At 36.1% G+C, this 16,558-nt stretch overlaps 1 protein-coding gene across 1 annotated transcript in view; it reads left to right on the top strand.

The window, feature by feature from the left end:
* Positions 1 to 16,558, top strand: part of CDC40 (cell division cycle 40) — a 39,129-nt gene that overhangs the window by 7,014 nt on the left and 15,557 nt on the right. The window contains exons 2-6 of the mRNA XM_064649786.1: positions 2,776 to 2,862; positions 4,448 to 4,577; positions 13,543 to 13,626; positions 15,575 to 15,714; positions 16,329 to 16,425. Coding sequence (XP_064505856.1) covers positions 2,776 to 2,862; positions 4,448 to 4,577; positions 13,543 to 13,626; positions 15,575 to 15,714; positions 16,329 to 16,425 — 538 coding nt within the window. The remainder of the gene's footprint in view (positions 1 to 2,775; positions 2,863 to 4,447; positions 4,578 to 13,542; positions 13,627 to 15,574; positions 15,715 to 16,328; positions 16,426 to 16,558) is intronic.

Genomic DNA, 16,558 nt, shown 5'->3' with positions numbered 1-16,558 from the left:
ACAGCCAAAACACACTGATGCAGGTAGCTTGGCAGTTTGGGAAATGATTGATGGGCTAGGTTAATATTTTTAATGTGTCTGCTACCTATCAGAGTCTTGTAATGCCGTACAAAATAGCATTTGTCAGATGTTGATCAAAGGATTATTTGTCTGCTGCAATTTGAACTTCTGCCATAGCCTAATATGTCCGAATATGTTGTGACAATACTTTATATTCCTATCAAGATTTCAATTCTTTAAAATAACTGAGAAGGTAAAGTGGGGAGTTGGAACACGTTCAAATTATTATATAGTTTAAGGCAAAGTGGCATAATGAAAAGGTAGCCATTGTATGTTTCAGTAGCATATTATCAGATCATCATTTGATGCCCCAAATTATGAAAACATGAGTAAGACCAGAGGTCTTGAGGAGTGTGGCTCTGATAAATATAACATGTGCTTCAGTTTCAAGGCTCGATGGTTTTCACACAGAAAGACTGTGCCTGTGGTGGTCTAGGAGTGAACATATTGTATGGCTTCCAAGTGACTCAGCACTGTTCCACCAGCAGTGAAGTAGAACCAGAATTACTATAATCGTCCAGCAGAGGATCAGCTTTCATGGCACAATCTGTTTCTTTTCTCAATTACTAAGCAGCATATAATAGAACTTAACAGAAAGAAAGGCGGAGGAAAAATAGCAGAACTGAAAAATTCTTGGCGTTTTTGCAAAACTGGATTTTTCTCACTTTTTCAGATTAAAGAGCAGGAAAAAACCTGCATCTTAATTTCAAGTAAACTGATCACTGTTTAAATGTCACTAACCATTGATCAGATACATTTTGCCTTATTATCAATTATATTAATTTTTATTTTCTCAAATTATAAGTTTTGTGGACAAGATGTGAGGTCTAGTTGGCAGACTGAGCTTTAGGATGTGACTTGAAAAAGTTGTCTGTGGAAAATGTCCTCAGCACATGGAGCTATGAAAGGAAATCTAAGTGTGTAGGTAATACAGGTTAGAAACTGGTTTTTTATATACTCCTATTCTAGCTGGGAATGTCTGGTTTTGTTGGTGAATGACTGGATTAGGCCTGCTGTGCTGTTTCCAGGCAAGTTCATAGTGTATGACAGTCAGGGCTCTGAATGTACTGGTAGCCATTGTCATCCAAGCCCAGTGAATTTAAAAGGTTGTGTGATGAGAAAAAAGGGGTCAGGCCAAGAACTGGCAGTGCTAAGGGTTCAAACAAGATCAGTGCAATGGCTGTACCTGCTTGGTAAAATAATTGATACATGGTGAGAGTAAAGCTTTGTGGTTGAACTTAATTCTACTAAGACAGTGGCCTTAGCAGAAAAACAATTGACAGGATTGCTGATGTCATGCCTTTTTTTTTTTTCCTTTAATATCCTTTTTTTTTCCCTTTTTTTTTTTGAGCAGTATTAATCAAATATATTGAGATAACAAGCCAAGGATCTTTAGGTACTGATTTTCTTTTCAGCGTTCTAGAAAACCAGGTTTTAAAATCTTTTAGAGTCTTGCATGCATGAGCAAATTTGTAATTGACCTGCTATTGAACTGGGGAGGAAAAAAGCTTCTAGCCACAGCATGTCAGAGAATAGCTAACAATAATAAACACGTAAAGAATGTGCCACTTTGCTCTTTCAAGATACTGTAATACAAAGCAAGACTGAGTTTCTTTGAGGTAATTTTATGTTAATGAAGTGACTGCTAAAATTTGATCCTCTGTTGTGCCACTTCTTTCCATGAGTCACAAATGCTTTTGGATCCTGTTGTAGGTAAGCACTGATTAAACACTGATGCTTAAGGTAGTTTTTTCAGTATAATTACTAGGGATGTTATCAATATACCTTTGAGTCCTTTTGAATTACTATTATACTAGAATAAAGGTACAGGAAGCAAGTAATAATTCTGAAAAATAATGTTCTCCTTCATTAACTGAGCTCTTGATAGGGGGGAGGTACTGTCAATTTAGAACCAATGTAAGTGAGCCTTCGTAGAGTTTTGTGAAACCAGGTCTTTTCGAGTGCTACTACCTTATCAGTATTTTTCTTTACCAACTTCTCTGTCTTCTGTTTCAGCTGCATGTGCCCTTCTGAGTTTTTCCCCTTGAGTTGCTTTAAGTTGTTTTTTTGGTTAGTCCTTCTTTCTTGTCCCTTCATCTATCAAGTTAAATTTTTGTCACAATGGACTTGGAAATATGTTTAAGTACTAAAGTTGAATTGCATTTATTCCTTTACGTAAAAACTTAGAGGTAAGGAACTGTTAGATTCTTTGAAAATCATTGTTATACTTAATGTTTGTGCTGATGGGTAACATTTTTTTCACAACTGTCTTTCAGAACATTTACTTATGACTTCTGCCTTCTACCTTTTGTAGAACTCTCTTTCATACCTTTATATTGTATTGGTGACCATTTTAATTGATTTGTCTTTACAAGGCTGGTTTTCAAACATCCTCAAAAAAAAAAGCTTTTCTCTCTCTCATCTTGCTGCTCTTTTTACACTGTGTGCATGAAGTCTTTAAAAAAAAAAAAGCAGTAATTCACATGCAAAATTCTGCACATGTCTTAGATGAATTTCTCAGTGATGGACCGACACTGGTTTTGCAGTCAATATGTTTTAAAAATAGAAACTTTGGCCAGGGTACTCTTTTACTTTCATAATGCTAAAAGTGTCACCTTGAACCACAGCCCTAATTTGGACTGAAAGAAGTTAATGTCATGTATTTCAAAGTCTACATGTGAAAAATGGTTTATTAATATGTCTGTTTTATTTCAGGAAGATGTGGAAACAGGAGTCCACCTTGATCCTGCTATCAAGGAAGTTCAATACAATCCCACTTATGAAACTATGTTTGCACCTGAGGTAAGAAGCAATATTGATCTTTAGAGCGGAAATGCCTTTGGCTTAGAGGGCAGAGGTTCTATAAATTTCATGTGAATTTCCTATAAGACAACTTCTTTGGGTGCTTGCTGCTTTTTGGGATCTAGTTTTGACAAATTAAAAAAATAGATTCTACACAGCTGTGTTGGTATTTTTAATGCTTGAATTTTAATATTCTGTATAAAGCTCTTCTAAGAAGATTCCTAAAGTCTTTATCAGAATTATAGCTATGGAAATTAAAAATTAAGCTGGGAAAATAGCATTATAAAGATGTTGAGCAAAACACGAACTGCATTAAAGTGGTCTCTGACTATTTTCACATTTTTGGTATTTACTCATTGTTGTCATTAGAGCAAAATGAACAGTTATAACACTTCTAAGATATAACGTTATTGCAGATATAACGCTTTTAAGAAGAGGATTTAAAATTAAAATCAAAGCACTTTCAGTTTAATTATTCACATCAGTATTAAGAATATTAGTAACTTGAACTGTGCTAAATGTGTATAGCGAAAAACTATTTTAGGCTGAATTTAGACTGCTTGGTGCCATGTGAACCACTTTCCATTTTATTATAACTGACAGGCTATCGGAAAGATAAAAATAGCTGTTCGAGCATTTAACTATTTCCAGTATTTAACTTCTTTGTACAGTTTGTCTTCTGTAAGACCAGGAGTTAGTATTCTAGGTAGACAAATGCTGCAGCAATCTCAGATTTCTATATTAGTTATGCTTTATGTTTAGAAAACATTTTGTGGAACCACATAAATTGGCCTTTTCATAGCAAGCTTGCATTTTGTGATGTATCAAAGCCATGATGTGTGTGAGCAAAAGTACTGATATAAAAGTGCTGCTGTGTGTAAATGTTTTAGTGAGGGAAACCTATTGTGGGAGTGTCAGGTGTTTAGTATGGCTGACAAGCATAGGGGTTACAATTAAAGTTAGTGTGATATTAGTCTCAGTGTACTGCGTTTATTTGTAGTCACTGTTCTCTTCCTAGCCATGATAACCAGGAAAACTGGCATTTGTCATCTTGCAAGAAGAAAAGAAAGGCAGGGTTTCATTAGTTGTTTTCCTGGAATAATACAACAAGTCCTTAGTTGCTTTTTAAATGCAGAAAAATATCGTTAGCAGTGTAATTTCTGTATTAATCACATGAGTTTAGTAGGACCTGATACATCTTTTTTGATCTCCTCTCCTTAGAAGGGACAGTACACTGTGGTTTTGTCTTCTGAATGCTTCTACTGGTCACATACTGAATGACTGTATGTGTTGATACTGTCAAGTATCAGCAAGTCAATTAGTTGATATTTGTCTTCTGTAATACAGGCAGAAAGTTCAATCACGAAACTATTCAAAGCAACTGTGTGATTACTGTGTAAAATAACAGACTAAGGAACTTATTCAGTAGTCGTAACCAAATACAAAGTTGAAGTGATTTTGCATTACAATTTTTGAAAGAGAAATCTTTTTTTTTCCTGTGGTTTTTTTTTTCTGAAAACCTACATACACAAAAATAAGAAATTACTAATTCTGCTATACTTAGTTTTAATATTTTTTGATGTAGTTTGGACCAGAAAACCCATTTAGGACTCAACAAATGGCTGCACCTAGAAATATGCTTTCTGGATATGCAGAACCAGCTCACATCAATGATTTCATGTTTGAACAACAAAGAAGAACATTTGCAACCTATGGTAAGTCTTTAACAGTGAAATTCACCTCTATCTTTCTTATGTTGGACAAATTAAGTTGTTCTCGATGGAACAGTCAATAGGACTGCAACTTCTGTAAATTGCTTTTTATCAGACTTAGTAAAACGGGAAAAGGTCTTTGAATGAGAATCCATATGACTGGAGATAATAGTATTTATTTTGGCAAACTCATTTTTTAATTCTCTTTGAAACTGTAATCCAGTGTATGATCTCCTAGCAAGCCCCTCTTCATTAGTTGCATCAAGTGTAAAAAACACAAATCAAAATTTCACATTTTTAACATGACTAACTGTAGATCTGTTATGCAAATAGATTCTTTCATGTGATTCTAATTAAAGGTAACTCTCTTAAAACTAAAAGGATGCCTTTCTGAGTTTTCAGGTTTTCTATAGATACAAACTAAATGAACTGGATTTGCAGAAAATGGGAATACGTTACTATAATAGTCTTGGCAAAGACAGACCCAAAGAATTCTGTGTTGGTGGTCACTGTAGTAGCTACTTTCTTACCTTGAATAGTCTTTTCACTTGTAAATACTTGCATTTGAAAAATAAAACATATGAGTCTTTGAGAAGCTTGAGATTCAAACAGACTTTTTAGGAATTGTAAGAAAAATTGATTTTTTTTTTAAATAGGAAAAATGTCAAAAGACTAGGGATTCTAAGCATCCTTTTGGACATGTTTGAAAGAACAGAACTGCCATGTGTTTGTATATAACAGTGGTTAATTTTTCTTGTGTTTCATTGTAAGCTTTCATTTCTGTTTTAAACTTGATTGCAAGTTCTTGCTCAGTTGAAGTATCACTTTATATTCTTCAGATTCAGTTTATTAGGCAAGTTCGGATGCTTCCTGTGTAAACTTAAAATATCACAACACTGAACTTTTTGCACAACATATTTGCATCTTTATTCATATTTACATTCAAAATACTACTCCTTGGAAACTCTTGCCTCAAAAATCACCTCCCTAAACATGAGTCCCCTTAAATTCATTAGGGCTTTATGCATGTATGAATTCACTTACTGCATTCTCTGATGGATGAGGTTGGGACTTTATTGCTAACATCTATGGGAGCTAGGTAATGCAGTGAAAAAAGTTGCCCAAAATTAGAGGTTATCACATCCTCAAGTTTTCTTTGTGTTTGACTTTTATTAGAGATTTTCTTGTGAAAGTTAAAAACTGAAATATATTTATGACAGTGTTTTTCTTTTATATAGTTTTAGCTATTAGGTACTTTTCATTGTGTTGTTAGGATGTGGAATATAAGCAAAATGCCAATATTAAGAAATGGATATCTAGTTCCATAGCATAATTTTAACTTGACTGTAATTTTGATGTTAGAACTTGACAGATAGGAGCCTCTTCAGGATCTGAATAGACAGATTAGATTTTGTTCTGTGAAATTAAATGTAGCATTGTGTGGGTTGGGTATTTTTGTGTGTAAAACAGATACTGGAATAAAGGAGTCTGTAGGCATATAATGTTTGGTTTGGGGTTTTTTTTGTTTGCGAAGTTTAGTTTGGGGGAAGGTAGAACTGGCAAGTCTACTCAAAACTCCTGCTACTGGTTTCTATAATCACTGTGTAGCAACTGCCTTGAAAACTGTATTACAAGTGAGTATAAAAATGTATTTTTAAGACTTGTAACATTGGCAACTGTGCAGCTATCATATTCAGCTTTCTAGAAATGTTCAATAGATAATGATCTGGGTACAGTGAAAACGGAACTATGAAAAGGCTGAGATACAGGCAATTTAAATGGCAAGAACAAGCACTGAGAAGCTGAAGTTCAAGCTAGAAGATGCAGTAAATGAGCATGATATTCTGGCTCAGTAGGTCTGTTCAAAACAGCACTCCTTTAAGTTGTCAAAAAGTTATCTGTTAGAAAATGCAATATTCTCTTTTTCCATTTGGAAAGATGTTATTATTATCTTCTCAGAAAACGCGAAGTGTAAAAACGCAATTATAATTGATAGGCATAAATCTAAGCCATACATGTTTTTAATGGCTAAGTCATAACATACTGCAAGAACAGAGAATAAACCTCTCTTTTAAAACCTGCAGATCCTGAAACCTCTAGCCTCTGTTACTCTGTTTAGTACCATTGCACTAAGGCAGGAGATCTCAAATCTGCAATAGCTGGCATGTAAATAAACATTGACTATAAATGAAGGACAAGGGGTGGTAAATGAGATCATGTATCCAAAACAGCTCAACTGCCCGAGTGTCTTTCACCAAAAAAAGACAGCTTTATATTATATGTCAACCTAAAACTTAGTACATATTCAGTGAGAAACTATTTATTAACCACCAAAAAACCCCAACAAGTATTTTTTGGCAACTAGTCTTTCTTATCTACTTCTTTTACAGTAAATATTTACTGTTAAAAGTACATTTTCCTTCTGATGCTTAGATAGCTGAGAACATCCATGCTACCATTGACTGACGGTCCTTCCAGCCCTTTATTCTATTGGACAGCTAGGCAGCAATGGATCCCTAATGAGGTGTAGAAGAAGCAAGCCAGTAGTGATACATCCAAATACTTTTTTTTCAATATTCAATCTCTCAACTAAAGGCAATGCTTATATATTTATTAATTTGCAGTGAGTTCATTGTGTTTGTTTGTTTTTTCTTTTTGACACACTTGTTAAGCTCCTTCTTGAACCCATATAATTCTTCTTTGTTTGTAGTAATCTCTTGCAGGCAGCTCTGCAGCTTACCAGCACCTTGTATAAGGATGTATCTCTATTTTGAAACTTGTCCAACTTAACAGCTTTCTTGTTTGACTTGATATCCCCTAGCCTCTTGTACTGGAAGACAAAATGAGCAGTCATTTCTTATTCCCCATTTCTGTGTCATTCCTTATTTTATAGATCTTGGCCATAACTACTTCTCAGTCTATTTGAGTTTTTTCACTTGAAAAGGTCTGATCAGTCTTCTTTTTCTTCCCTTCCAGGCTTTTCATGCCTATGGCTATCCTTGTTTCTCTTCTATTTCTCTGCTAGTTCCACTGTATTGTTCCTCAAGATGAAGAGCAAAGCTGTGCACAAAGTTTACATGTTAGTCTCACTGTGTATTTGTTCTGTGGCTTAATAAAGGGAGAGGCTTTTCCTTTTCATTTGCTGAGAATTCTTAACATTCCATTTTTCTCTAGAACTTTCAATAACTTGCTCAAAGCTACTTGCTACTTTTTTCCAGATCATTTATCAATATGTTGAAGGTCATGGTCGAGAGCATGAATCTGTCAGCAACTTTCCTGTGCTGTGCAAACCAACCATTTATTTTTGCCAGTGTTTTAATAACTTTTCATCAACTGACCATATAAAGACATATGGACTTTTTAAATGTCTTCAAGGCACCCTCTGATCAGTCTAACTTGGTATCATAAAGGTGTCCAACATCATCCAAACTTTGCTCATTCACAGGGTTGTCACCTCAGAAATATTCTGGAGGTTTTGTCATTGTAATTTACCTGTACAGAAAACTATGTCTTCTCTGCTGCAATATATAATACTCACCCAAGTGCATACTCATCTTCTTTACTATAGTTTCTTCTCCTTCAATCTTTTAAATATACAAATGTAATCCCCATATCTCTTTTGAAAGATGGCATTGTATTGATACATTCTTCTTCTGTCATTTCAGGTGATATTAGGTGAGAGTCTTTGCACTGTGGTTTGAGTTTAGATCTTTTGGGTGACTGCCATCTCGTCCTGGTGTTTTGTTACCACTTACTTGATTCTTTAATGTCCTCACTTTGAGATAGATACTATATCACGTTACTCATAAAGAAAAGTTCTGGCACAGGAGCCTACCCAAGCTCCTCCATATTGAACATGTGTTTAAAAAAAAACCTCACTCACGCTCTCTTTTCATTCCTTGATCATCTGTTGACCTGCATGCTGTCTGGTATGGTTTCTGCCCCTGCAGGTTTTGACAAAGGATAGGTGTTAGTTTTTATACCTTTTGTGATTTGACCCTCACTTTTGGGAGGAGGCTGCCTTACTGTAGTGTTTATTTTGTCTTCTGGTTGGTCTTTTGTATTTGCCACATCTGGATGCAACTTCAGCTCTTTGAAGAATAGTTTATAATTTCTGATAGTTTCTCTTTATGTACTATTCAGCTGGGCTCACTTCCTTCTGGTCGCTTTGAAATTGTCTTTTAATAGCTGGCAGGCACTAGTTCTTTTTCACCTACATGGTGTTTTAGAAGTGCCCCTGCATTTGAAAAAGGCTTTACCCTTTGGTACTCACTTTCTGTTCCTTTTTAAAACCTTCTTTTCTTAATATAGCCCTCCTGTTTTGAGATTGAGGTCACTGTTGTAAATGTTTTTATGGCTTTCTTTGCTTAGTCAACAACGTTGATTTTTATACCCCATTATGGTCATTGTCAAAATGTGTATCCTTAGAAAGACTGTCTTAAAATCAAGTTTCCTGCACTGCTCAGTTGGCTTCTTTTCACATGAATCTCTAACATGACTGCTTCATGGTACAAGTACATTGTGTAAAAATGCTGTTTTCATCATATCTTGGTGTGAGATTTGCACAGGCTTCTACAAGGAGGTGACTAAAATATGTCATTATTGCTGTACTTCTTTCCCTGGCACCTGTTGTTTAGTCTCTGTTAACATTTCATGGTTATTGCATCTTCTGTCTGAATGGTTAGTAACAGAGTCCTGTCAACTGTACCCACCACTACTTAAACCTGGAATTTCAATCCAAAGGATCCTTTAATGCTTGTTAACACTATTAACTTGTTAATCTGATTTGTCTTTAAGCCTTCTGTGGTATATAGTATGTTTTTCCCCTCTGGTGTGACCGTCTTATTTCTGTATTCCTTCCACCTGGTAAAGCATATATTCTATCCAATTATGTCGGTACTGTCCTACCAATTATGTTAGTTTATTATTTTAAAAGAAGATTTTCCAATTTTACTATGTATTGTTTTTAGCTTCTGCCATTTTGCATGCATGCTTGGGTTTTCCATTTCCCTGCCCTCAGTTTAAATAGGATTCTGTGCTTATTACTATCCCTATTATCTGTGGTTTCAGATTTGTGTGCTACCTTTTCCTTGATGATATTGTTTTCTAAAGATTGTGTATCATTGCAAATTGCTTATTTTTCTTGAAGTATTTGCTATCCTCAAATATTTTATCAAAAAACACTCTCTGAACTCTCAGTACCAATAGCTTTTTAGTGTAGATGAGACCTACCCATGTCAGTAAGGTTCCCTTCATTCCAGGAGTTTGAGGAAGTAAAATTGACACAGGCACTGAAGATGTTTTCCACATTATGGTTAAGATCTACAGTGACTGAGGGAGCTGGGATTGTGTAGCCTGGAGAAAAGGAGACCTGGGCTGCGGGGAAGACCTCATTGCTTTCTACAGCTACCTCAAGGGAGTATGCCAATGGCATAATCCATAGAAATATTGAGAAAAATAGTCCAGGTGGGCCATATTATATCCTGTATAAGATTCCGTATAAGATCCTCTCCCATTTTAATGGAAAGCCATTAATAATTGGTCTGAGGGAGTCCTGACTTTTTTAAATTAGTAACTAGTTTTGCGTCTGCAGTCATAGGTAATCTACCCCATTTTGATTCCATTGATGTAACTTAGTTTAATTTCTGCCATTAAGAGAAGGCTATCTTTCTCTAAAAACAAATTCCTCTTCACAAGCCATTATAATGTTAAATGCCAAAAGCTTAACTAGCATTATTTTCCCAATGATGTAGTCCTTGGAGCATGGCAGAAAAGACTAGGGAGTCCTAAAATACAAGCACTTGTTTATTCTTCTGTATCTGTACTCTCAGCAGAAGCAGTCTCTTTTCTTCAAAATTCTCTTCTGAGCGTAGTTTAAAAAAGTCAGTATACTCTCCTTAATTATATTAGCATATATACATCTTCAGAAGCAGAAATAGAGATTATTTTTTACATGCAGGACACCAACTGTTCATGAATATGTTAGAAAAGTCATTTCACAGCTATTTCAGCATCAGTGATCATCCTAGAAGTGGACTGCTTCATTCATGCAGCATTTAGTATTTTAAAATCTCTTTTTCACAAGACATTAATGTCCTTTTTAATAAGAAACAACCTTTGTCCGTGAATCTCCAAGCTCTTTATGAGTACTCAGTAACTTGGTTATAGCAGGATTACTTCATCACTAACACTGATATTTTAAGAGCTTAAGATAACTGACTTGGAAATAACACTGTGATTTTTTTTTTTATTTTTTTTTTCCCCAGCTACTCATGTTGCATGCAACACCTACAGTCACTATTACCTCTTACAATTATAGGCACGTTATTCTCTGATTACTTTGATTCTGCAGAGGTGCCAGTGCAGTCAGAGTGGGTTAGTCCAGCTGTATTTTTCCACACACCTGAGCTACCTTGGGTCTCTGTATGCTGCATTGCACAGTACAGTGTAAACATGCTTTAATTAGCTGTCTTTCTGGAATGCACATCAAAGTCTGATTATTTAACCAACCATTTCAGGTGCATTGAAATTATGGATGTAGGTGGAATTTTACCTTTCATTGCTAAAATGTTGCATGAAATAGCTGCCTCCTAAATAAAACTGAAGGAGACATAGAAGTCAGGGCACATTATGTGGGATACCAGCTGAGTAGGATAAAAGCAAGCTGTCTTTTGCAGCTGCGTTCAGGAGTCCCAGCCAGAAAGAAAAGATTCTCTTTCACACATTCACTAGAAAGTAGAAATTGTTCAGAGCTTTTCTATGAGAATGATGCTGGACCAAATTCAACTCAGCTATAAGGAGTCTCCGCTTCCACGGGAAGCTGTGCTTGGCCCAGGGGCCCTATTCATTGGAATACTGTCCCTCTTTTACAAGTACCAAGCAAATAGAGTCCCGGAGACAGTGTCAATACAGTTGGAGGACAAGTAAACCACTGTATTGATTTTGACATAAATCCAAAGTAATATCTCTCCACCGTTAATAGAAACCTTATAGCTTGGAAGAGAACTCATTGGAATAGTGGCTTAGTGAAAGTCTAATTTTAGTGTCTGCTCAGTTTGGTTACCCGTAGAAATACATCCTAATAAGAGTCTAGAACAAAGAGAGAATGTATACTTCCTAAGAGGGCATAGGTATATATTTCTCTCCCTATATCATATTCATTGAACATCTGGGCATATAGTGTTCTGTGGCTGGCTCTTACCAGGTTTGAAACTCAAGAGCTGGTCAACAGGTAGATTGCTCCATTTGGATGGGAATACCTGCTGTGTTCTTGGAATGGCTCTTCTACTAATTTCCATAATATGTTTTTTTTCCCAGCATCTAAAAAAGAAATTAACTGGGCCATCTTCTGGGACAGTAGTCTTTCTGAGAAATGTTTGGGGAGACAATCTCCTTTGGCTATTGGGATGGTATTGATAGGTTGTCACTTTGTATGCACCCAAGTGGTTTTGTGGGCCGTTGGTCTCTGGGGTGGACTGGCTAATCTTCCACTGTTCTTGATTCTCTCTGTGAATCAAGAAAAATACAGGAATTGGATTGTATGCTGTTGGATTTCATTGGTTTTGTGTTTGCCAGTGGTTTAATATCTTTATTGCTTTTTTTTCCCCTCCCTGATACAGAGAAATTCTCACTGGGTCCTCAAGGGACATTTTGTCACTTTAATATTTAATAAAAATTAGTGTTACGTCCACCAGGGTGCAGTCTTTCCCAAAAAAAAAAAGCCACAGTGGTCAGTAACTGTTCAATGCACCTGTTCCTTGGAAACCAGATGAATTTATTTGTCTATCTTATTCTTGTAAGATCATGCTATCCACCTCAGGAGAAATGGAGAAAAAATGTAAGATGCGTATTAAAATGACAACCTCAGTTTCAAAAATTGTAAATATCCTGAATATATATGAAATGCTGGTACATTTTATAAATTATTTATAAGTGTAAATGCAGCAGATTTTGTTTTGGTTGGAGTTTTTTGGGGGTTTTTTGTTGGTTTTGGTTTTTTTTTTTTTTTATTGAGACTCAATAGCTGTAATCAGGAAATGGAGATGTGAATACTTAATTCTTTTAAAAATTAAAGGGCATTACTACTGCTTCTAGTACCATCCACATTAGGTAAAGCAACTGCTTTCAAGTTGAAGGAACAAGCTTTCACAACGCTGGCAGGAGGAGGACTAAATTTTTGCTGGTGGAGACAGAATACGCACAAAGCCCTGGAAAACTTCATTTGCTTTTATGTTTTCCCCATCTCTGTCCTCTTCCTTCCAGCTGCTGCCATCGCCAGGACTGCCAGGGATGAGTAGCACTCCATTTGACCCTGCAGAGGTGGTGAGCAGGGCCAGAGGCTGCTGCTGAAGCTGGAGGGTTGTCTGCGTGCAGCAGCCACAGGCTGGTTTCCATGTGACTCACTGGCTTTGCAAACCAAGGAACAGTGCCCTGAACTAAAGCAGAATCTGTTTAACATCTTATGTCACTAACACAAGATTTTGAGCTATCTTTTCCTTATGCCATGTTACAACAAGAAGAGGTTGCTATGGCACTTCAAAGTCTAATGTTTGCACAGCAAACTGGTCTGAATTCAGTGATGACCTTGCTTGGAGCAGGGTGTTGGGCCCTGCAGGGGCCTCCTGAGGTCCCTTCCCACCAGAAGGATTCCGTGACTTTGCTTCTTGTGACTACCCTCACTTCGTATCTCATTTTAACCATTGTCTATTATATTTATTTGTTTCTCAATATTGTGCAAATATAAGCTTTCTGATAGCAATATGTACTCAAGGGCTTCAAGGTACTACTTCATAGTAATCTTTATACTCAGGCCCAGTGAAAAATGAATGGGATTCCAAAGTATCAATTCTTCCTCATACCAAGCTCATTCAGAGTCGACGGGGAAAAATTTGCAGGGAGGCAGAGTAATGAAAGTCATACTAAACTGAAAAGCTTGAAATAACAGTATTTTTTTTCCCTCTTGTTCTAGGTTATGCATTAGATCCTTCCATAGATAACCCTGAAGTTGCTACCAAGTATATTGGTTCTGTAGAAGAAGCTGAGAAAAATCAAGGTAATTAATCCAGAATCTCGTATAAATGACTTGTTGCTGATCACTGTTTTCATTTCTTCTTTACTAAGAAATGGAATAGGTATTAGCAAAGGAAAGAGTTATGGGAGACGTACCCATGTCCAAAGATACAATAAAAAAAGATGTGTTGCAATGGAAAGAGGATAGAGAGATACTGGAGTGTTTTGTTTTCTTGAAGTAGCAAACATTTCAGCCTGTCTTGACAAATTTCAAATAGGATTTGCAATGTGTAGTTGCACAAATAGAATTTATCTGTATATTTGAATCAGCCTTTTGGTCCTCTTAAATTCTGTCCTGGCTAAGGTGTCATGTGTCTTGCATTAGGATACCTGTATGTTGGGCTAATCACCATAACTGTGCTACTCGGGAGCAAAGTGATCACTCTGTCTGCAACCTTTAGCACTCCTGTTGGGAGCTGCATATTATCTCTGCTTAGTGGAGTTAAGCTCTTTGGGTTATTTGGAAAAGAAAAGCCATTGGAAGGTTGCCAAAGAGTAAAGGCATGGCATGCCACTGGGAAGATTGATACCAGAAGCCTGGGGTTTGTAATTAATACTTTGATACAAGGTATTTTAACATTTTAAGTGACTTGTTTGACTTGGAAGACTGTAGCTGTGTAAACTTCATGGTTATGCTTTCCCTTGCATATCTTTTTCAAACATCCTATTCACATATAATATATACAAAGGTTCTTTATTTCTATGTCCTTTTCCTTGGAATATATCCAAGGTTATTTCACTCTCTCCTTCCAAAGAAAGAAACTACTAAGATTAAATCATATAAAAAAAGTAAAAATTAACCTTTTCATAATGGAGTTTAGTAATTCATTTTAAGAAAACTCTTGATTAATGTACGATTCCTTCATATGATCACTGCTTCAGTTTTTACATTGCCTATTTTCCCCTTGTTTATCTCAAGCACTTTTTGTCTCTTTTGCACTAAATGAATATTACTGCTGCTCTAGAAAGACATCGTTTGAAAATTGCACATAGTTGTATATACAACCTTTTGAAAAACTTAAAAGATATTAATGACTTAAAGTTTACTTTTTCTGCCATATCTAAATTGTTTGATGGCTTTGACAAATGAAATTCTGAGAGCACAACATTTGTGAAAAGCTGACGTTTATATGAAAGAACAGGAAAATGTTTGGAGTCAGGTGACTGTCAATAGCGACATACTTTTTAAAAGGGCCTGCAGCAACAGGACAAGGGTAATGATCTTAAGCTAAAAGAGGGTAGATTCAGACTAGTTATAAGGAAGAAATTTTTTTGCAATGAAAGTGGGGAAACAGTTTGCCCAGAGAGGTGGTGGATACCCCATCTGTGGAAACATTCAAGGCCAGGTTGGATGGGGCTGTGAGCAACCTGATTTAATTGAAGATGTCCCTGCTCACTGTAAGGTGGTTGAATTAGGTGACTTTTAAAGGTCACTTCCAACCCAAACCATTCTATGATTCTATGAATTTTTACTAAATCAAAATGCACAGTTTTGGTTGAGGTTTGGGGAGACTTGTCTTATTTTCATTTTGGGGTAGGGGTTTTTTGAAAGTGTGAGGATTGAGGGTGATTAGGAACCACTTGTGGACTCTACTGTCAAAAACTGCACTAATGAAAGTAGGAGAACGGATGTATTCTTACAGTCTGCAGACTTATTGTTAAAAATTAATGGGTACATGCATGGTTAAATACGCTAACAAACAATGACACGCAGTTAAAGTGGTTCCTCTGTTACTGTGCATAGTTAGTGGTGTCCATAGCTGGAAAGGTGGGCAATGATTTGGCCCCTTTTGCTCAAATGGTTTTTCCGTTTTGCTGTTTGTATTGAAAGGAGAGATGGTGGTGGCTTTTTCTATTAAAATTACTGTAGTGTGACCTGTGATGTTGTATTTTGTGTTAGCAGTTAGGCAGTGTATTGTTTCCTTCTTCAGGTTTAACAGTGTTCGAAACAGGACAGAGGAAAATTGAGAAAAGAAAGAAATTCAAGGAGAATGATGCCTCTAATATTGATGGTTTTCTGGGACCATGGGCAAAGTATGTTGATGAAAAAGAAGTAGCCAAACCATCAGAAGTAAGTACTGCTTTAACACAATAGGCACAAATTTTTAGTACGAAATTGCAGTGGTTTTAACAGAGATCCATCTGCACTAGTAGTTTGTCCAAGCAGAAAATCCATGCTATGCTTTCAGGTGATAGGAACATTTAAGGTGATATGTCTAAATAAGGTATTCCAAATATTCTTCATTCTATTATTTGCAAGACTGATTGGAAATAATATTTGTTGTATCTGTGTGTAGTATGTAGAGTCTGATTAAAAGGTGTTTATAGACAGAAGCAGCTTGAAAAAAAAAGTAAAACTTTTTTAAAAAAGAAAAAACCAGCCAAACAAAAAGCCCCAATAATACACCCTCCCCTGAACCCTCCAACCAACAGACATAGTTCTTGTTCAGTCAGTATTTAGCTGTAGTCTGTGAATAAAAAGATGATGATTCTTTTCAGTGTACATAGCTTTTTAAGCTATTGTTTTGATAAAGGTATTCTCTTTCTTGATGCTTAGAAATATTTCTAATCTCATTTAGCAAATAAATGTGTTCCTAGCAGTGAGTAAACAGCACTACAGTTCTAGATTTTGCTATGTGATTCTGAATGCTGTCTTTTAAAAAGATCATGTTTTATTTTTTCCAGGAAGAGCAGAAGGAGTTGGATGAAATAACAGCTAAGAGGCAGAAGAGAGGAAAACTAGAAGATGATAAACCTGGAGAGGAGAAGACTATATTACATGGTAATGGCATCTTCCTGCCTGTTCTCATTTTCTAGCTCGCTGTGTTTTCTTGCCTGCTGTGTTAATTAGTAAGGATGGCAGACAGCCTCAGTTTTGCTGAGGCACCTTGATGTTTCCGTATTGGAGATAATAG

The sequence above is a fragment of the Pseudopipra pipra genome, chromosome 3, assembly GCF_036250125.1.
Source record: "Pseudopipra pipra isolate bDixPip1 chromosome 3, bDixPip1.hap1, whole genome shotgun sequence".
NCBI lineage: Eukaryota > Metazoa > Chordata > Aves > Passeriformes > Pipridae > Pseudopipra > Pseudopipra pipra.
This window is presented reverse-complemented; position numbering and strand designations above follow the sequence as displayed.